Consider the following 22,663-nt stretch of genomic DNA (forward strand, 5'->3'; position numbering starts at 1 on the left):
CAGGTGCTGGCAGGGAAGTGATGAGGAGTTGTCTAATAAGAGTTTTAGCTGGGGTTGATTAAAAGTACTAGAAATGGGTAGTGGTGATAATCCCACAACAATGTGACGGTACTGAATGTCACAAACATGCCACAAAATGGATAAATCCTAAGTTTTATGTTATATATATTTTACCACAATAAAAAGAAATAAGCAAACAAAAGAAATACTACAAACACCATCATAAGTATCCCATATGGGCAGCCTGGGTGGCTCACAGGTTTAGCGCCACCTTCGGCCCAGGATATGTATGATCCTGGAGACCTGGGACCAGGTCCCACGTTGGGTTCCCTGCACAGAGTCTGCTTCTCCCTCTGCCTGTGTCTCTGCCTCTCTCTGTGTGTCTCTCATTGAATAAATAAATAAAATAAGATTAAAAAAAAAAGTATCCCATAGTTTACTGCTCACTTGAAAAGCACCTTAATAATTTTACTACTACTAAGTTGATTTGAAAATATCTGTTTTTTTAAAGATTTATTTATTTATTCATAAGAGTCACAAAAAGAGAGAGAGAGCACGCGTAAGAGAGACAGGCAGAGACATGGGCAGAGGGAGAAGCAGGCTCCTCGCAGGGAGCCCAATGCTGGACTGGATCCCGGATCCTGGGATCATGGCCTGAGCCAAAGGCAGGTGCCCAACCGCTGAGCCACCCAGGCATCCCGATTTGAGAATATCTTACACAATTGTGTAACACCACTTATCCTTAGGCATGTAGATGCAACACTTAGGGCTCACAATAATTTTAGGGGCCCATAAAAATAAAAATTTATTTTAAGAGAAAAAGAAAAAAATGAACTTTTGGGGCAAAGAATGTCTGGGTGTATAATAATATAGTTGTTTTTGTAATAATGCAGTTATAAAACAGTTTTATTAATTTTCATGGAAAAAGGGACCCATGAGGGCAAAAGTGTTGAGGGCTAGTGAAAATGAACATGGCCTTAATGGTTTTCATTTCCTATTATGAAATTATCAAGGTACAAGAAAGTGAAAACACAACTAGATATGTATATAAAACATTATTCTCAAGAGAAATCATAAAATTTAAGGGTGACATTTTTTAAAAGCTCAGCAATATTAGAATAGCGTCTCAATTATTATTTAATCCTTTTCAAATAATTCTTTATTAACGGGAGCTATGAAAAGAGATTGTATTTATATAAATAAATGTTTGCAAATTAATGAAGATTTAAAGGAACTAGAGCACAATAAATGTTAAGGGAAGAAAAAAATAAGTAGAAAGAAAAAAGGAAGAGAAGGAAAGAGGAAAGGAAAAAACATTATTTAAAAGGAGAAACAGAACTACATCTCGTTATTTAAATCAGCAAAGTTGAAAATACTTCCTAATTCACAGACTTAGCATTATGTCAATTAAAACGCCCAAAAGATAACTGAAATATTAAGGAACATACTGACAGGAAGTATACTGTCTAAAATAAATTTGAAAAAAATGATCATGTATCTAAACCTACTGATACTAGATGAAAAAGAGACAAGTTAGGGGGGAGGGGCAGTGCCTAGATGGAACAGTCAGTTAAGCGTCTGACTCTTGGTTTCAGCTCAGGTCTGATCTCAGGGTAGTGAGATCAGCCCCATGTCAGGCTCCACATCCAGTAAAGAGTTGCTTGGGTTTCTCTTTCCCTCTTTCTCTGCCCCTCCTCTGACAATGATCCTCCCCCCAGCCAATTAATAAATAAATCTTAAAAAATGGGAGAACTTTTTTTTAAAGCTACAAATTAAGACATTTTAAATATATGAGGTCAATATGGATGGACCTTGAGGGCATTATACTAAGTGAAATAAGTCAGAGAAAGACAAATACTGTAAGATCTCTCACTAATACGTGGCATCTAATAAAACTGAACTCAGAAATAGAGAGTGGGTTGATGGTTGGCAGAGGTGGGTGTGAGGTGAAGTGGTAAAAAGAGGCAAAAGGTAGAAACTTCCAGTTTTAAGTAAGTTCTGGAATATAACATACAGCAAGGAGAGTATAGTTATAATGCTTTATTGGAACTTTAAAGCTGCTAAGAGAGTAGGCCTTAAAAGTTCTCTCATAAGAAAAAATAAGGAAAAGAATAATAAATAGTAGCAAAAAAACTGTTAACGTGAAGAAAAACAAACTGAAGGGAAAAAAAACTGAAGGAGCCTGAGATGTCCTTAAACAGATGAATGTATAAAGATGTGATTGATATATACACACACACACACACACACAATGGAATATTACTCAGCCATCAGAAAGGATGAATACCTACCATTTACATCGACGAATGGAACTGGAGGGTATTATGCTGATTGAAACAAGTCAATCAGAGAAAGATGATTATCACATGGTTTCACTCATATGTGGAATATAAAATAGTGAAAGGGACAATAATGGAAAGGAGGGAAACTGAGTGGGGAAAAATCAGAGAAGACGACAAACCAGGAGAGACTCCTAACGCTGAGAAACAACCAAAGGGTTGTAGATGTGGAGCTGGGGGGGGAGGGGGGGTTGAGGTATTAAGGAGCGCACATGATGTGATGAGCACTGGGCATTATAGTATATGCTGGCAAAATGAATTTAAAAAAAAAAGAAAGAAAAAAAAGAACTACTCATCTCTTTATCTTCATTGTACATTATGCAGAATTTCAGATAAATTATAAATTTTTTAAATGGAAAAATATGGACTATTTCTAGTAATGAAAAGCAGTTTATCTTTGTATTTCAAGCAACAAACCAAATTATTTAAAAAGTATCTACCAATGTAAAAATGAAAAGAAAGCCGACAGAGTGAAGAGGGGAGGCACTTAGTAACTGGAATGCTAGATAAAAGTTTTATCTCCAAATTATACTGGGATGGAATTAGGTTGATACCTAATCCTTAACAGACAAATTGTCACAAAATTGAACTTAATCAAAAAGAGGTTAAGTTGCACCCATTTAACCATGTGCCAGATACTACTATAAACATTTTACATTTGTTAACTAATCTCACACTGACAATAAGCACCTTGTGAAGAAGCCACTATTTTTACTCTTACATAGCAAACCAGGAAGATAAGATACTTACCCAGTATGACACGGCAGAGCGGTCAGAGCCAGAATATGAACCCAGACGGTCTCACTTCAAAGTCCATGCTCTTAACCACTAAACTATCTGCTTCTTTCCTCTACACAACAAAAATTCATGGACCTTTTCATTCTATAAATCTAAGTCTATCAGACAGACATAAACTATGATAACACAAAACAAGACACAAAAAAGAATGATTTTGATAGACTGCTTTGAGGATTCACAGGACCATAATATGATTTGCAATAAAGGGGATAAAGAAAGGTTTGTGGAAGAAATGAAGTGTATATTGGGCCTCGAAGGATATGAGACAGAGAGACAGAAAATGAGAGAATCAAATACTTCACACTAAAGGAATACAATGACCAAAAGCCTTAAACTAAGGTAGAAAAGCACTAGCAGCTGAAAAGCTTGACTTGAAAAAAAACAGTACTTAGAGGAAAAACAAACGGAAAATAAATGAGTCAGAGTCCTAGAGAGAGGTCAGACAACTCACTGCAGAAGGTAGGGGAATGACATGGTCAGAGCTGTTATGGGGCAATTAGATATAAGAAGTAGACAGAAATGAAATGGAAATGGAAAGAAATGTCAGAAGGTTAATTCACTAGTTTAGGCATGAAAAGGAATGTCTCAAGTGGGACCAACAGCAATAGAGAAAAAGGAATAGATATACAGCACACAGTAGCTACTCAAATTCCAATTAAATAAAGGAACTAACAGGGTCAGAAACAAAGACTAGGTACACTAAAATGTAAAGACAAGAAAGCAGATGGATAAGGCCACATTTGGAGGCCACAGTCTGGGGAACCTAATGAAGGCTGTACGTTACAGGCCAGAAAGGAGCTTGATTGAAGGGTCAGAAAGACTATGAAGACAAACTGCCCCTGCCTGTGTTCAAGAAGTTAATTGAGGAGACTTTATAATAATATCAACATTCTGTGAGATATTTTGGAGGCAGATTGATAGAATTCAACAATATTAATGTGGAAGTGACTCTGAGGTATTAAGTGCAAATGAATTAATCTTGTCATTAACAGAGATCTACATGGTGAGATGAAAGCTTATATAGTATGATGTCCAGAAATAATGATGTGTCCACAAGACTAGTGCTAGGATGAGAAAAATCAGGGCCAAAAATATAGATGCCACCCATATAAAAATACAAACAAATTGCAAGATTTAAAAAAATGTACTGGCAAAGAAAAAAGTATTTGAAAAAAAAATGGATCTAAGAAAGTTTAAGAAACTGCATATATTTAGAAGGGAAGGAAGGAGAGCCAAAAAAGCATCATCAGATGGTTAAGATTAGCAACACAAGAGTCAAGTAAAGGGGCACCCAGCTGACTCAGTTGGTGAAGCATTCAACTCTTGATCTCAGGGTTATGAGTTCAAGCCCGTGTTGGATGTAGATATTGCTTAAAAATAAAATCTTAAAAAAAAAAAAAAAAAGGAATCAAGTATAAGACAGCAGTGCTCTCTAACATTTTTCACAGCAAAGTACATAAATAAGACAAGATTTTTGTGGCACAAAGGGGTAAATGAGGCTGCTAATAACCAGGTGTTTATTAGCCCAGGAATTAAGATATATTAGTCTGTATACCAGTTAATCCACTCACTGTATTAAAAGCTCTGTATTAACAAAAAAGGCTTTATGCCAAAAAGTTTAAGATTATACTGTCCTAAAACTGTCTATACACTGATTAAGTAGGTGGGATATTCCAGATATGACAGTGAAGAAAAGAACTGAAAAATAACTGCGAAAACTTAAGAAATCACTTACCTGAAAAAACACTATTGTTTTAAAAGTCAGTGGAAAAAGCTAGGCTTCAAGAAGCAACTATGGACAAGGGTGTTTAATTAAAAAACCAACATTGTTACCAGTCATGTTACCCTAATTGGTTGTAAAGGATAACTTAAATGGGATAATTCCTCAAATCTTGCTAGCAAAAACATTGCCTTCTTAAACTAAATTATAATTGTAATATGCTTTGCCTTCTAATTCTCATTTTATTCCTGTTAATAAAGAGAATATATATTTCTGAAACTTGGCAACACTTACCCAGTGCGAGATTGACCGACTTTATCACAAATATCCAAAATGAGGCCCCAATCCTCAGCAGTATTCATCTCACTGGTTGCTTTCTCTGTGTTTATGAAAAGAAATTGCAGGAACATTATTTTTAAAAATCTTTAAGAGGTAAATGACCACATTCAAATGACCAAATTGTGATATCGTCAAGTATCAACTAGAAATCAGAACAGCTGCCAGCAATCTGTTTAATGAGATGGTCAAGTACATCCTCAAAAGAGGGTAGGGTCACATTTACTCTCTATTACAATAATTTTCCCCATTCACACTTCAGTTGCTTGTTATTTAATATAAGAAATAGGCCAGGAATTTAAGAAACAAAACAAATGAACATAGGGGAAGGGAAGGAAAAGTTTAAAAAGATGAAAACAAAGAGAAAAAAAGTGTAAGAGACTTAACTATAGGAAAGAAACTAAGGATTGCTGGTGGAGAAGATGGTAGTGAGGGGCATTCAGGAGGGCATTTGATGTTAATGAGCACTGGGTGTTATATAAAACTGATGAATTACTAAATTTTACCCCTGAAATTAATAATACACTCTGTTAAATAAATTGATTTTAATTAAAATTTGAAAAAGTAAAAAAATCTTTAAAAAGAGAAGAAACAGGCCATTGATGGGAGAGCTGGGTGGCTCAGTTGGTTAAGCACCTGGCTCTTGATTTCAGCTCAGGTGTTGATCTCAGGGTCTAAGACTGAGCCCCCACATCTGACTCCACGCTCAGTATGGAATCTACCTGTCTCTCTCCGTTTCTCCCCTGTCCCCCTGGGCTCTGCTCACACGTTCTCTCTCTCTCTCTAACAAACACATAAATAAAATCTTAAAAAAGAAAAACAAATAGACCATTGATACTTATTTATAAAACAACAAAAAAACTACATACAGATCTATCCCTTTCCCCATGAAGAAAGACTAAAATAAGAAATAGTTTCATCATCAAAAACTTCTTACCTTTACTTGCCAGTGAAGAAACATAACTAAGTACAAATCTTTAGCAAAAAGTTTCAGGTAATAAAATTATTATGTAATTTTGTCGATTTTTGTATCTGACATGGGGAAGGAAGAAAATGAACAAAAGAAACCAAGCTTTAACTGAGGATTTCCCATTAAATGAAAATGACAAATTTAGAGATATCACAGATTGAGCTCAATCATCTCATTAGGCTCCCTCTCTTAATTAAAATAAAAAGTTCTGGGGGATCCCTGGATAGCTCAGCAGTTTGGCACCTGCCTTTGGCCCAGGGCACGATCCTGGAACTCCAGGATCGAGTCCCACCTTGAGTTCCCAGCATGGAGCCTGCTTCTCCCTCTGCCTGTGTCTCTGCCTCTCTCTCTCTCTCTGTCATAAATAAATATTTTTTTAAAAAATGTTTTTAAGGCAAACACACAAGGACAAGGAAAACATTAGAAGCAATAACAGCAACAGTATCTCAAAAACTATGTAACAATATAGATATGGTTACCTACTCAAAAGACCTAAAAAACATGCATCATATACCAACCAGCAATAACAAAAAAAGCTTAAGAACCAGCTTGTTTTATACCACTGAATTCTCAGAAAAGTCAAGTACTGGTAGCAGAAGGAAATGCCTGCAGTTGACAGTGGAGAAGAAAGAGGATTTAGAATGGAATAATGCTACAAAGTGTAGGTAGGTATCTATTTTGCCTTCCTTAATCAGGAGCTCTGGTAACCACCTCTCCCCAGCCTCCTGAGCAAATGAGTGAAGATTTGCTTTCTGGAGATAAAGCATAGCTGAGACATAAGCACCAAAAATAAGTAATTATTTCCAGTTTCCAATACAGCATTTAAGGAACTTGGAAATTATCACTCTATCCAACCAAGTAAAGAGCTGAAAAATAAACTCTTCTGAGATCCCTCAGAAGTGAAGTCACAGGCCAAATGCTGTGCCCAAAATCAGAGATACAGACAGATGGATACACAGAATAACAATTTAATAGATCAGAAACCCATAAGCAGAAATATCACCAGGAACCAGTACCACAGATCTAAGCTGTAACAGACAAATTTCCTGGAGCTAAGTGTGCACAATTCTGAAGGCTAAAATCCAAAAGGGTACACAGAGGATTTCCCACATTTTTATAAATTTTATTCTCAGGAGCTCTCCCAGGATCTCAAGATAAATTCAGAGAAAATTTTCCATTTTTTAGCAGGATGAGGGGGACAATAACCATTGTGAGATACACCAGAGCCTTCTTTTCTGAACAAGGACTACTTGTTAATTATTTTAACCAGTACCTAACCAACCAGGGTTTTTACCAGAGATTAACCCACCTACAGTTAGGGAAAAGTCCCAACACCAGCCTCCCATGTGGAAGAAAGGGAATATCCAACTTCAGCCCATCTAGCCATCCTTCCTCACCCAAAAGAGGAAAAAACTGAGAAGCAGTGAGAAATTCACATCCCAGGGGCAGAAGGTCACTTTAAAAAACTGAGACCTAATCACGAGACTACAGAACATGTCTTACCTCATCATTCCTTACTATTACACTATTAAAGGATGGTGTTCTTTCTTTTTTGGGAGATTGGGGGTATGTTGTTTCCTTTATCTAGGACATCATGTCTAGCTTTCAGCAAACCACACTATAAGGCAAAAAACACAGTCTGAAGAGTAAGTATCAGAACCAGATTCACACATGACAGGAATGGAGTTATCAGACCAGGAATTTTTAAAGCTATGATTAATATGCTAAGAGCTCTAATGGAAAGAAGAGTCAACATACAAAAACAGATAAAGAATGTACGCACAAAAATGGAAATTCTAAAAAAGAATAAAAAATACTAGAGATCAAAACTGGTATAACAAAAATGAATGCCTGTGATGGACTCATCAGCAGACGGAACACAGCTAAAGAATCTCTGGACTTGAGTATATATCAATCGTAACTTCCAAAACTGAAGAGCAAAGGGGAAAAAAATGACTAGAAGAAAAAAAAAAACTACAATAGATTATCCAAGAACTGTGGGAAACCATAAAAAGTAAAACAGGCATAACTGAAATAGCACAGGAGAAACAGAATACTTGAAGCAAAAACAACTCAACATTTCCCCAAACTGATGTAAGACATCAAACCACAGGTCCAGGAAACACCAAGCATAACAATTATCAAAAAAGCTACACCTAGGTAAATCATTTTTAAATTGCAAGAAAATGAATGATGGAAGAAAAAAATGGAAAAAGAAGTCAGCAGAAAAAAAAAACAACACCTTACTTATATAGGAATAAACGTAAGAATTACATCTGACTGAATGGATAAAGAAGATGTGGTATATGTAGACAATGGAATATTACTCAGCCATTAGAAACAACAAATACCTACCATATGCTTCAAGGTGGATGGAACTGGAGGGTATTATGCTGAGTGAAGTAAGTCAATCGGAGAAGGACAAACATTATACGGTTTCATTCATACGGGGAATATAAAAAATAGTGAAAGGGAATAAAGGGGAAAGGAGAGAAAATGGGTGGGAAATATCAGAGAGGGAGACAGAACACATGAGAGACTCCTAACTCTGGGAAGTGAACAAGGGGTGGTGGAAGGGGAGGTGGGCAGGGGGTTGGGGTGACTGGGTGACGGGCACTGGGGGGTGGGGGGGACTTGACGGGATGAGCACTGGATGTTATGCTATATGTTGGCAAATTGAACTCCAATTAAATAAATAAATAAATAAATAAATAAATAAATAAATAAATAAATATCTTTTATTAAAAAAAAAAAGAATTACATCTGACATCTCAGAAACCATGCAATCAAGGAGGAAATGGAGTGAAATAGTGTTGAGAAAAAATAACCATCAACCTATTATATATCCTGTGAAATTAGTTTTCAAAAGGAAAGGAGAAATAAAGACTTTCTCAAACAAAAAACTATTAAGGAAATTTGTTGCCAATAAACTGACTTTACAAGTTTAAAAAAAGTCTCTATCTGTGAAGATAGAGGAAAAAATCGAGATATACGGTATATACATGTGTTTCCATTTATGTAAAATAAATGACAGCAAGGATATCAGGAACGAGAGAGAGGAACTGGCAATATTTTGTTATTTATTTCACTTGCCTGCACTACACAGTGCACTTCACACTACCACAGTCAAGTGGTATAATGCTATTTCAAAGTGGATTTGGACTACTTTTAAATGTACACTGTAAATTCTAGGGCAACCACTGAAAATAACAAAAACGTAAGTATAATTGATGTGCTACAAAAGAAAAAAAACTAAATCATATGAAATGCTCCATTAAAATCATGAAAGGCAGAAAAAAAAAGAATGGAAAAAAAAAAGGAACAAAGAACAAAGGCTACAACTAGAAAACTGTAACAGATATGGTAGGTATTAATCTAACAATATCAATAATTACTTTAAATGTTAATGGTCTAAATACAATTATTATCAGAGTGATCAAACTCCAATTATACATTGCCTACAAGAAGCCCACTTTAAATACAAAATGATCAAACATAAATTCCAATTATACACTGCCTACAAGAAGCCCACTTTAAATACAAAATGATCAAACATAAATTCCAATTATACATTGCCTACAAGAAGCCCACTTGAAATACAAAGACACATGCACATTAAAAGTTAAGAGATGGAGAATGATAAAGCATGCCAACACCAATTAAAATAAAGTGGGAGTAGCTATATTAATTTCAGACAGAGCAGATTTTGGAGCAAGGAAAGTTATCAGGGATAGAGCATTACATAAAATAAAGGGATTAGTTCTACAAAAAGACATAATAATCCTTAAAATGTTAATGCCTAACTACAGAATGTCAAAATAACAGTGTCAAAAACCAATAGAACTATAAAGATAGATGAAGCCACTGTTCTAGTTGGAGAGTTCAACATCCCTCTATCAGAAATGGATAGATGCAGAAGGCAGAAAATCATTAAGGACATAGTTGAACTCAACACCATCAACTGTATATAATTGGCATCTATAAACTACTTTATCCAACAAATGCAGAAGACACATTCTTCTCAAGCTCACATGAAATACCAAATATGTTGCATGGCCATAAAACACACCATAACAAATGCAGAAGACTAGAAATCTTACAATATCTGTTCACAGACCACAATGGAATTAAACAAAAATCATTAACAAAAAATAGCTGGAAAAATCACAAAACGTGAAGTAACACACTTCTAAATAATACATGAGTCAAGGAAGGAAGCTCAAGAGAATTTTTAAATATTTTGAACTAAACAAAAATGAGAGTACAACATACAAAAATTTGTAGGACAGGGACCCCTGGGTGGTTCATTTGGCTAATTGTCTCAGCACAGATCTCAATCTCAGTGTTATGTGTTTAAACCCCATGTTGGGCTCCACACTGGGCCTACTTAAAAAAAAAAAAAAGTAGAATATAATTGAAATCAGTGCTTGAGAAGTTTATAGCTTTGAATGCCTACATTAGAAAAGAAAATCTAAAGTCACTAATATAAACTTCTACTTTAGAAAACCAGAAGAACAAAAAAAAAAAGAAAAAAAGAAAACCAGAAGAACAAATTAAATCCAAAGTAAGCAGATGAAAAGAATTACAGCAGAAATCAATGAAATTGAAAAAAGAAAATAAAGAAAAATCAATACAATCAAAAGTTGGTTCTCTGAAAATATCAATAAAATTGACAGTTGAAAAATAAAAAAGAGGGACTCCTGGTTGAGTGGTTGAACATTGCTCAAGGCATGGTCCCAGAGTCCCAGGATCAAGTCCCACATCGGGCTCCCCTGGAGGAGCGTGCTTCTCCCTCTGCCTGTGTTTCTGCCTCTCTCCTTGTGTCACTGATGAATAAATATCTTTTTAAAAAAGATAAATTACTAATATCTGAAAGAGGGGATGTCACTATAGATTCCATGGATATTAAAAGGATATTATATGAACATTACTATGGCTCAATAAAGTTGGGGGATCATGGGAACCACCAAATTATGGCCAATCAATAAGCACAGGACAGGGATGCCTGGGTGGCTCAGTGGTTCAGCGTCTGCCTTCGCCTTAGGGTGTGATCCCGGGTTCCTGAGATCAAGTCCCGTATGGGGCTTCTTGTGGGGAGCCTGCATCTCCTTTTGCCTGTCTCTGCCTCTCTCTCTCTCTCATGAATAAATAAAATAAAATCTTTAAAAAAAAAAAGGGCAGCACAAGGACATATCCTGGACTTTGGCATCTGAAGTGAAGAGTGAGGACAGTCTTGTGGGACTGAGTCCTCAACCTGTGGGGGCTCTGACACTATTTCTAGGTAGATAGTGTCAGAACTGAGTTACATTTGTGGGACACTGGTCAATGTCCACTGAGAATTAGAGAACTGCTCAGTAGTGCTGGAAAAACACCCATAAGAATTATGAACTCTATGCCCACAAATTTGATTAGATAAAATGATCAATTCCTTGAAAGACACATCTGCCAAAATACACACACAAAAATAGACAATCTGAAGAAGGCTGTATCTATTAAAGAAATTGAAGCAAAAATTAATAACCTTCCAAAACAGACAGCATAAGGCACAGAGAGGTTAATAGTAATTTCTACCAAACATTTAAGGAAGAAATTATACCAATTATCTGCAATATCATCTAGAAGACAAAAGCAGAAAATACTTCATTCTATGAGAGCAATATTACCCTAGTACCCAAACCATACAAAGACATTAGGAAAGAACACTACAGACCACTATCTCTCATGAACACAGATGCAAAAATCTTTAAGAAAGTATTAGTAAATCAAATTCAACAATACGTAAAGAGAATTCTACATCACAACCAAATGGAATTTATCCCAGGTATGCAATGCTGGCTCAGTATTCAAGTCAATAAATTTAATCCAGCTCATCAACAGCTAAAGAAGAAAAATCACATGATCTCATCAATAAAAGCATCTGACAAAGTCCAATGACTCATGATAAAAATTCTCAGCAAAACAGGGATAACAGGGAACCTCAATTTGATAAAGAACATCTACAAAATAGCTATAGCTAATATATTTAATGGTGAGAAACTAGTAGAAGCTTTACCTAAGATGAGAAACAAGGCATGGATGTCTTCTCTCACCATACCTTTTCGTCAGCATACTGGAAATCCTAGCTAATACAAAAGGACAAGAAAAAGATATAAAAGGTATACATTTGAAAGGAAGAAATAAACTTATTTTTCCTTACAGACATGTTCATCTACGTAGAAAATCCAAAAATATCCACAAATGGAACTAAAAAATGAGAGGCGCCCGGATGGCTCCGTCGGTTAAGCCTTCGATTCTTGTTTTTGACTCAGGCCACAGTCCCAGGGGCTGGAGATCAGCATCCCCTCCCCTCTAAGCTGTTGGGCTCCCTGCTCAGCAGGGAGTCTGCTTGCCCCCCTCCTGCTCCTTCCCCCTTGCCCCCTCTCTGAAATAAATAAATCTTTAAAAAAAATTATTTTGGCAAAATTGTAGGATACAAAAGTCAGAGGCTTTCCTAATATAAGCAACAAACAGCTGTAATTTTAAATTAAAAACACAATACCATTTATATTAGCACTCAAAATACTTAAGCATAAATCTACAAAATACATACAAGATTCCATATGAGGAAAACTATGAAACTCCAATGAAAGAAATCAAAGAAATAAATGGAAAGATGTTCCATGTTCATGGATGTCTACAGCAGCTTTCTTCATAATTGCCAAAACTTGGAAGCAAACATGATGTCCTTCAGTAGGTGAAGGGATAAACTAAGGTACATCAAAACAACAAAATATTATTCAGTGCTAACAAAACCCTAATAAGTCCTGAAAAGACACGGACAAAGTTTAGAGGCATATTACTAAGGGCAAGAAGCCAATCTGAAAAAGTAGATAATACATATTTCCAACCATATATCATTCTAGAAAAGGGAAAATTATAGAGACAGTTTAAAAAAAAAAATCAGTGGTTGCCAGGGGCTGGAGCAAGGGCAAGACGAACAGGGAGCACAGAGGTTCGCCACGCAGAGAAACTACTCCGATGAGACACCAAGAGTGATGCTAATGTAAGCTATGGACTTTGGGTGCTGATGATGATGGGGATATGTGGGTTCATAAGATTTTAACAAACATACCTCTCTAGTACAGGATGCTGATATTTGGGGAGGCTGAGCATATGTGGGAGCAGGAGGGATATAGGAAATCTCTATATTTTCTGCTTAATTTTGCTGTGACTCTAAAACTACTCTAAAAGTCTATTATTTAAAAATTAATAAAGGAAGCAGCAACTGCATGAATGCTCATACCTGCTGCACTGAAGAGTTAACATAGAGGCCTGTTATACTTTAAGAAGCCTGTTTATGCATTTCCTGGTGTATAGAAACTTGAATATAGGGAGAGTTCTCACCATCCTCAGAAACGAGAAGACTGGCTCCCTAGGTCTAAACTGACTGTACAGACAGTATGGTTTATTCTGAATATCCGCTTTCCTTCCGGGAGTCTGGAGTTTGGGTACGTGCCAAGCAGAGTATGCCTACAAGATCAGCTCCAAATAAAAACCCCAAGCACTGACTCTAATGAATGGTACTTCCAGACTTCACCCATGTGCCCTTTCACTTTGCTGATGGCACTCTGGATCCTTTCACTATAATAAATCATAACTGTAACTATATGCTGAGTATTGTGAGTCCTGGTGAATCCTGGAAGTGGAAAGGTAGGAGGGTAGTCTTGAGGTCTCCCACACCCCCATCAAATATCTGCCCTCTCAGAAATTATTCTGTTCTACCCCCTCACATTCATCCATACCCTCAGAGAAATTACAGAACTCTTCTCTGGGGATTCCAGGTCAGTCCAAGAGGAAACAGCTAAAAATACTCAAGATAGGGACACAGAGGGTAGAGAGAGATTCCACAGTAAATGGCATACCATATCACTTATAATGAAGTTCAGTCAGTAAGGCCTAACCACATGATCACAGCTTCCAAAGCGCTTTCTATTTTTCTAATATTAAGCTTGGGAAGACAACCACGGATTAGCAGCTGAGAAAGTCTTCTAATATGCAAGATAAAGGAAAAAAAACAAAACAGGCAAATATGGCAAAAAAGAAAACAGAATAAGGCAAATTAGAAAAAACAAGAGTCTATGTGGAGAGGAAAAAAACTTCAAAAGAAATCGTTATTATCTTCTGAAACAAAAGCTACACAGAAGCAGAAGGTAACCTGTCTTGCCTGGAACACCGTGACTCAAAGAACAGATATGCTGAAAGACAGCATCACCGTGATTCCCACTAACATTTTCCTTTTTTTTTTTTAAACCTGAGATGGGTTGGGAGTAGGAGGCCTGATCTATACCAATATTCCTACCTGTAAGGGGCTGGTCTTGGTGAGGACACTGAAATTCTTGCTCCTTACTTTCCTTCAAAGTCCTGTTCCCTGGTTCAACAGACAATAATACTCATTTCCCCATTCTAGAATCTACTATGGAGAGCTGGAGATTTAAAGCACAAAATAGCAAGCAGCCAATTCTGTCCAACCTCTTTGTAGGCTTACAATTCCTGATCCATAGAACAGCCCCAAGGGATAGAGAAACACCTACCAGTTAGTCATTGCCACTAGGGAATTAGATTAAGTATCTAATAAGGTGGTAGTAGGTGATAACCAATGAGTAGTAGGTACCTGTGCTTAGTCATCCTACCATCTTCCAATAGAGATTTTAACAAAAGCAGGTAATTCACACAAATTCCTTGTGTAAGAATACAAATATCCAAGACATCTGAGATCCTGGAAAGGTGACTTATTTGCAGAAAGTAATAAAATCTGGATATTCAACAAAATGGAATAAATTTCTAATCTATGCCAGGCCCCATCTGAAGTACTTAGACTCTAAATAAAGAAATGAAACCAGCAGATAGAGATCTAAATAGACAACAGAAAAAGTGTCACAGAAAAAAATGGAAAGCCTGAAGTAAGCTGGAAAAAACAAAACAAAACAAAACAAAAGGTAAAGACCTGGGGGGAGAGAAAGGAACACTCAGGAAAGGCTTCTTGATATACTTAAAAACTAAGAGAACAGGATTAATAATACACTCGTGTCTCTACTTAAGTACAAATATACAGTATATATAGTATAATAAAGAATAAAGTTATGAAAACAGAAGAGAAGTATAACAAAGAATCTAGGCTGGCTACAATAAAGACTACTTTGTGAAAAGTTGGAACCACTCAAAAACCTAAAATACAAGATGAGGTATTTGTATTAGCTCAAGAAACAGCAAAGTTTCCAACAAGAAATTATCTGATCAGAACTGGACTTTCGGGGGGGGGGGGGGGGGGGGGAAGAATCAACTGCCCATATGTGAAAACAGTTTGCATGAGGGAAAAGCAACAAACATAATGAGAAACTAACACTACTCTAGAAACTAAACAGGTTACTTATAAAGCAAATGCTGAGATGCTGTTGATTTTGTTCAGGCTGTAGTGTATGCCAAAAGGATAACTGAATCAAACTTCCCTGTCACTTTTCAAGCTCCCATAAAAGACTAAATCCCTTAAAAATAATAACAATTTGAACTTTGGGCAATTCTTTCAATATTCATGTTCTCAGCCTAAGAACTCAATAAATATTAAATCCACTCAGGTAATTTACAGTATGAACCCATAAAACTCACAGGAACACATATACCTTTAATGGTATCTACTTCAATGATTTTCAAACTTTACTTTTCAGTGCACAAAAGTCTCTACAATGCAACTGTGATGCTACCTATCTGGAGCTTGTTGGATTGCACTGTGCACTGGCTAAGGGCAGAGAACTCCACAAGTTTCCCCACTTCAGGCATAGGCAACAAGCTCTGGAGTTCCCAGGTCATATGCACGTCTGACCAACTGGCTACAAAATCAGGGATTCCCAATATCCCTTTCAGGTTCATTAATTCACTGTAACAACTCACAATACTCAGAAAAGCATTATGATTACAGTTTTATTACAAAAGATACACATCTGAACCAATCAATGAAGTGTGGGACTAAGGCCTGGGACAATCCCAAAGCCAAAGCTGCTATGCCCTCAGGATGCATGATCCTCCTGGCACACCAATGTGTATCACCAAGAAGGCTCAACCAAGTTTTGGTGTCCAGAGTTTTTATTGGCATTTCAGTAAATGAAGTATTATCGGCCACCTCCTGGAACTCAATCTCCAGGCCTCCTACCCTTCTCTGGAGGTCTGGCTAATATCATATGACTCAAAGTCCCAACCATCTAATCACAAGGCTAAGTCTTTCTGGAATGACCAGCTTCCATGCTGAGTCATCTCATTAGCATAAACTAAAATACTGTCCTAGGAGCTCTTCCTGAATAGGATGCTCCTATCATCACTCAAGAAATTCTAAAGATTTAGAGGGTCCCTCTCAGGAAACAGGGACAAAGACCAGTGACACACTTTATTACTCATTACTCTCTTTTATAAGAAAATTTTACCTTCAAAGAAACTCAATATGTAAACCAATCCAAGTGGAACTGCTCTGGGGAGTCCCAACCTCATAGATCCCAACCTTTAGGAAGCCAAAGAATATTGAGTGAATCACCTGATCAATATCCTCTGGTCTAACATTTACTTCATCTTAGAAAAGGAAAGTAAGTCATCACTTTGAGCTGATAGTGTATTTAAATAATTAATCATCATCCTTACTGACTGGTAGCCAAGCAGGCTTCTTAAAAACAATGCATTTTTGTAAAAGAAAACACTTAAATTTTAAAACTCATCGCCTTATTTAAAAATACAATAGCTAAGCTATTTAAGTCTTAACTTACTAAGTCAATTGTTGACCAGATATGATATGCTTATGTCTGATCAAATATAAATGGCTTATTACCGTAGCAAAGTATGATCTCACAGTTCTTGAGTGAAGATGTACCTACTGAACAGGTGAACAAGGTAAACAGTCATGAACTACCTACCTTCTTTGCTCTCTGATACATAAACAAGATCAGAATCTGACTCAAACTTACATAAATCAGAAATGCAACCCATTTCCAAACTCTGAAACTATTCAGATTATTTATTGATGCTGGCTCAAGATCAACAAGAGCAGTAGCACAGTTCTTCTCAGTTACAAAACAACAAATACATTTTAAATTGGAAGAATAAAAACTATTAGTAACAATTCAACATGGTTTTGTGAGCAGCAAAGTCAAAACTATTTTCTAAGACAGAAAGAGGGTTTGTAGGGAAGGTAAAAGTGCCAAGCAAAAAAAAAAAAAAAAAAGGGACTTGCTTCTTAAAGAATTGAAAGCTTCATAATGATCTCATTTTATCCTCAGATCATCCTTACTCTGATGCAAAGTTCATTTTATTGCACTTCACTTCACTCTATTGCACATTGCAGATACTGCGTTTTTTTTGTTTTTTGTTTTTTTACAAATTGAAGTTTTGTGGCAACCTTGCTTTGTGCAAGTCTTTGGCACCATTTTTCCATGTGTCACATTTTGATAATTTTTGCAATATTTCAAACTTTTTCATTATTATATTTGGTATAGTGATCTGTGATCAGTGATTATGATTTGCTAAAACTCGGATGATGGCGAGCATTTTTTAGCAATAAAGTATTTTTTAATTAAGGTGTGTGCATTGTTAAACAGGATGCTACTGCATACTCAATAAACTACAGTATGGTACAAATGTAACTTTTATATACACGGGAAATAACAAAACTCACCTGACTCACTTTATTGAGATGTTCACTTTATTATAGTGTTCTGTAACCCAGCCCACAATACCTTCAAGGTATGCCTGTATACAAAGACCAGTAATCTTTTTTTTAAGATTGTATTTATTCATTCATGACAGAGAGAGAGAGGGAGACACAGGCAGAGGGAGAAGCAGGCTCCATACAGGGAGCCCGACACAGGACTCAATCCCAGGTCTCCAGGATCACACCCCGGGCCGAAGGCAGCTCTAAACTGCTGAACCACCAGGGCTGCCCAAAGACCAGTAATCTTTAATGTTGCAACTCTAACTGTTTTGAAGCATCACAAATTGCATCCATATTAAGATGATGAACTTAATAAAGTGTGTATATTAACTGTCCACTGGCCATTCTCCCATTTCTCTCCTTCTCTTTGGGCCTCCCTATATTCCCTGGGATACAACAATATCGAAATTAGGCCAATTAGTAACTCATGATGGCCTCTAAGTGTTCAAGTGAAAAGAAGAGTCACATGTGTCTTTAAAGCTAGAAATGAAAAAAAAAAAAAAAAAAAAAATAAATAAATAAATAAATAAATAAATAAAGCTAGAAATGATTAAGCCTAGTGAGGAAGACATGTCAAAAAGCTGAGATAGGCCAAAAGCGAAGTCTGTTGAACCAAACAGTTAACCAAGTTGTGAATGCAAAGGAAAAGTTCTTGAAGGAAATGAAAATACTCCAGTGAACACACAAATGATAAGAAAGTGAGGCAGCTTTATTGTCAATACGGAGAAAAGTTTGAGTAGTTTGGAGAGAAGATCAAATGAGGCATAAAATTCCCTTATACCAAAGCCCCATCCAGAGCAAGGTCAATTCTATGAAGACTGAAAAATGAAAGGAAGCTACAAAAGAGAAGTCTGAAGCTAGCAGAGGTTGATTCATGAGGCTTAAGAAAAGAAGCCATCTCTGTAAGATAAAAGAGCAAGGTGAAGCAGCAAGCGCTGAGGTAGAAGCTGCAAGTTATCCAGAAGATCCAGCTAAGATCATTAACGAGGTAGCTACACTAAACAGATTTTCAACATAGACAAAACAGCCTTATAGAGGCAAAAGATGCTGACTAGGACCTCCATAGCTAGGGAAAAGTCAATACTTGACTTCAAAGCTTTGAAAGACAGGAATGACTCTCTTGTTAGAGGCTAGTGCAGGTGGTGACTTTAAGTTGAAGCCAATACTCATTTACCATTCTGAAAATCCTAGCGCCTTTTAAGAATTATGCTAAATCAACACTGCCTGTGCTCTGTGAATGGAATAATGCCTGGAAGATGGCACATCTGTTTACAACCTGGTTCAGTAAAAGTTTAGTCCACTGTTGAGATCTGCTCAGAAAAAAAAAGATAATTCCTTTCAAAATACAAGCTCTCATTGACAATGCACCTGGCCACCCAAAAGCTCTGAAGGACATATACACCAAGATTAATGTTGTTTTCATGTCTGTTAATACAGCATCCATTCTGCAGCACTTGGATCAGGGAAGTCATTTTGACTTCCAAGTCTTAGTACTTAAGAAATACATTTCCTGGGGCACCTGGGTGGCTCAGTCAGTTGAGTATCTGACTTTGATTCAGCTCATGATCTAAGAGTCCTGGGACTGAGTCCTGAGTTGCTCAGCAGGGAGTCTGCCTTGTCCCCTTCCCTCTGCTCTGCCATCCTCCCTCTCCATGATATCTCTCAAATATAATCATTAAAAATATTTATGTATTTATTTCCTAAGGCTACAGCTGCCATAGATACAAATTCCTTTCATGGATCTGGGCAAAGAAAATTGAAAACCTGGAAAGGATCACCATTCTAGATTCCAGTAAGAACATTCACAATTCATGGGAAGTTTGTCAAAAGATCAACACGAACAGGAGTTTGGAAGAAGCGGATTCCAGCCATCATGGATGACTCTGAGGGGATCAAGACTTCAGTGGAAGAAGTAACTGCAGATGAGGCAGAAATAGCAAAAGAACTAGAATTAGAAGTGGAGCCTGAAGATGGGACTGAATTATTGTAATCTCATGATAAAATTTGAACAGATGAGGAGTTGCTTCTTATGGATAAGCAAAGAAAGTGGTTTCCTGAGATGGAATCTACTAGAAAATGCTGTGAAAACTGTTGAAATGTGACAGTATTTAAACGATTACATAAACTTAGTTGATAAAGCAGCAGCAGGGTTTGAGAGGACTGATTCCAATTTTGAAATAAGTTCTACTATGGGTAAAATGGTGTCAAACAGCATTGCATGCTACAGAGAAATAAATATTTCAATGAAAGGAAGAGCCTATGGATGTGGAAAACTTCACTGCTGTTTGAAGAAATTGCCACTGCCACCCCAGTCTCCAGCAACAACCATCCTGATCAGTCAGGAGCCATCAACACCAAGGTAAGACCCTCCACCAGCAAAAACATTATGACTTAATGAAAACTCAGATAATGGTTAGCATTTTTGTTTAGCAATAAAGTATTTTTAAATTGAGGAATATACATTTTTTGACATGACGCTATTGCACTTAATAAACTATGGTATAATGTAAATTAACCTATATGCACTGAGAAACAAAACTCATTTAATTCTCTTTATTGCAATATTTGCTTTACTGTGGAAATCTGAAACAGAACCAGCAAGATCTCCCAGGTATACTTATACCCAAAAGGAGAAGACTGAGAAATTTGCTTAGGTACCCAGAAAAACACATGCAGAGCCTCATTTGAATTTCAACAGTCTTCTCAATGCATTGGATATCTTTTTCTGATAAGCAGCTATTTCTGATTTTCTCAGGATTTATGACTATCAAAGATTTGGGAAGGTGAGAAATGCTGACAGGATGATTGCCGATTATGTTCTGGCTATGGGGGGGGGGAATCAATCAGCTTAGAGATGTAACAGTTCGTCAAAAATGGCTAATGAAGAAAGCAAGTCTTTAAGAAATTATTGTCTTTTGGAGATGATGGTTATCAATTTTTCCAAAATGTTTCATCTAAAGTTCCTATCCCCCCTGACCGCCAGAAACTGTGTTTACAAAGAAAAGCAATCTGAAGCTCTACTAACCAGAAAAGAAGTAGGCATCAAAGGAACAGCATGGAAGCATCTAAGAGAAAAGTGCAAAATAGAAATGCAAACCTGAAAAGCTACAAGAAATATACCTAAGAGGAGAAGTAAAATCAAAACAGAAGAAACACTGAGTACAATTTCTTACCCAATGGTTATCAGACTTTGAAGGGACCTATATTCTAAATTTTCACATTTCTCCCCTGAACATATTTTCACAGTAACTGATTCCACCCCTTAGAATGTGAGCAGTCTCTCCAGGCTCCACAACTACTACTAATTATATTATAAGAGAAGATAAAATGTATCCACTGCTGCTTATATGGCAAGTACTGTATTAAGTGCTTTACCATGCATCACATCCTTAAATGAAGACTAATGAAGAGAAGGCTATGCCAGGCCAGAGGTTCATATCTGAAAAAGTAGCAGTATAAAAGCAACAAGGAAACATGCCTTGAGAAACGCAGTGGAAAGTAAGGATGAGGAGGTAAAAAGGAAGCTAAATGCTAAAAGGTCTTACATTCTATGCTAAGAAGTTCAAATTCCTGTGAAAGGTGTAGATTCACTGAAATGCTTCAATCAGAGGAGATATATGATTATATTACATTTTAGAAATATTATCAGCCATCCAGAAAATGGCAACAGACTGCAGACAGGGATAACAGTCTACTGTACTAATCTAAGAGTTGAGGGATCTAAGCCTGCCCTAGCAGAGGAAAGGATGGGAGGCATGAATGGAGGGAAAATAAGTGTGGATTCAAGAGCTTTATACGGAAGATAAAGCATACAGACTATAGCAATACCAAATCCTTGAGGGCACGTTCCATGTGCCTGGCACCTAGTAGACAGTATGTGCTTGTTGTCTGGAATGTAGAAAATTACAACTACAGAAGTCAATATTCTTGACATGTGTGACTAAACTGAAGTACCATTAATCAGAACAGAGGAAAAGCGTATTTGAGAAGTCTGGATATGATTTTGAGCATACTGGATTTGAAACATATTATCTCCAGAAAAGAATTAGAATGTCATGTGTTTCTATAACTATTTCTCATAGCAACTCCTTGGGGTATTTTTATCCATATTTACAAAGGTGGAAACTGAACTTACAGGGCTTCTGTACTTGCCCACACTGTGCCCATTTACTAACAGCAAATGCTGCACCTGCAATTTAAACCCAAAGCCCAAAGTCCTTCCATCACGCCATACATACTGAAGAATAATGTAGCATTAACATTTATGAAAATTAGGGCAGCCCCGGTGGCTCAGCGGTTTAGCGTCGCGTTCAGCCCAAGGAGTGATATTGGAGACTCAGGATCGAGTCCCGCATCGGGCTCCCTGCATGGAGCCTGCTTCTCTCTCTGCTTGTGTCTCTGCCTCTGTCTCTCATGAATAAGTAAATAAAATCCTTAAAAAAAAATTTATGAAAATTAAAATGGCTGTGTTTTATGACTGAATGGACTAAAAAGATAAGACTAAAAATATGGCCAAGTCTACAGGATACGAACTGGTCCAAAGTACTTTGATTAGAAATACAAAAGAGTACTATTACAAAAACAAAGATATGATGATTTAGCAGAGGCAGGGTAATGATTCGAAGATGTCTCTAGGGTTTCAAATCAGGATAACTAGAACACCGTAAAATTACTATATAATGAGGGGGGTCCCTGGGTGGCTCAGCAGTTTAGCACCTGCTTCGGCCCAAGGTGTGATCCTGGAGGCCTGGGATCGAGTCCCGCATCGGGCTCCC

General features: G+C 36.9%; 1 protein-coding gene across 4 annotated transcripts in view; it reads right to left on the minus strand.

Annotated features, from left to right (window-relative positions):
- STAM (signal transducing adaptor molecule) overlaps positions 1–22,663 on the minus strand; it is a 79,762-nt gene that overhangs the window by 51,351 nt on the left and 5,748 nt on the right. For 2 of the 4 annotated variants that reach the window (XM_038529991.1, XM_038529990.1), the window contains exon 2: positions 5,152–5,236. The exons of 1 other annotated variant lie outside the window; for it this stretch is intronic. In XM_038529991.1, coding sequence (XP_038385919.1) covers positions 5,152–5,236 — 85 coding nt within the window. Of the gene's footprint in view, positions 1–5,151; positions 5,237–22,663 lie in introns of those variants that run through there. One more of the 4 variants, XM_038529992.1, reaches the window with a different exon arrangement.

This window comes from Canis lupus, chromosome 2, assembly GCF_011100685.1.
Source record: "Canis lupus familiaris isolate Mischka breed German Shepherd chromosome 2, alternate assembly UU_Cfam_GSD_1.0, whole genome shotgun sequence".
Lineage (NCBI taxonomy): Eukaryota > Metazoa > Chordata > Mammalia > Carnivora > Canidae > Canis > Canis lupus.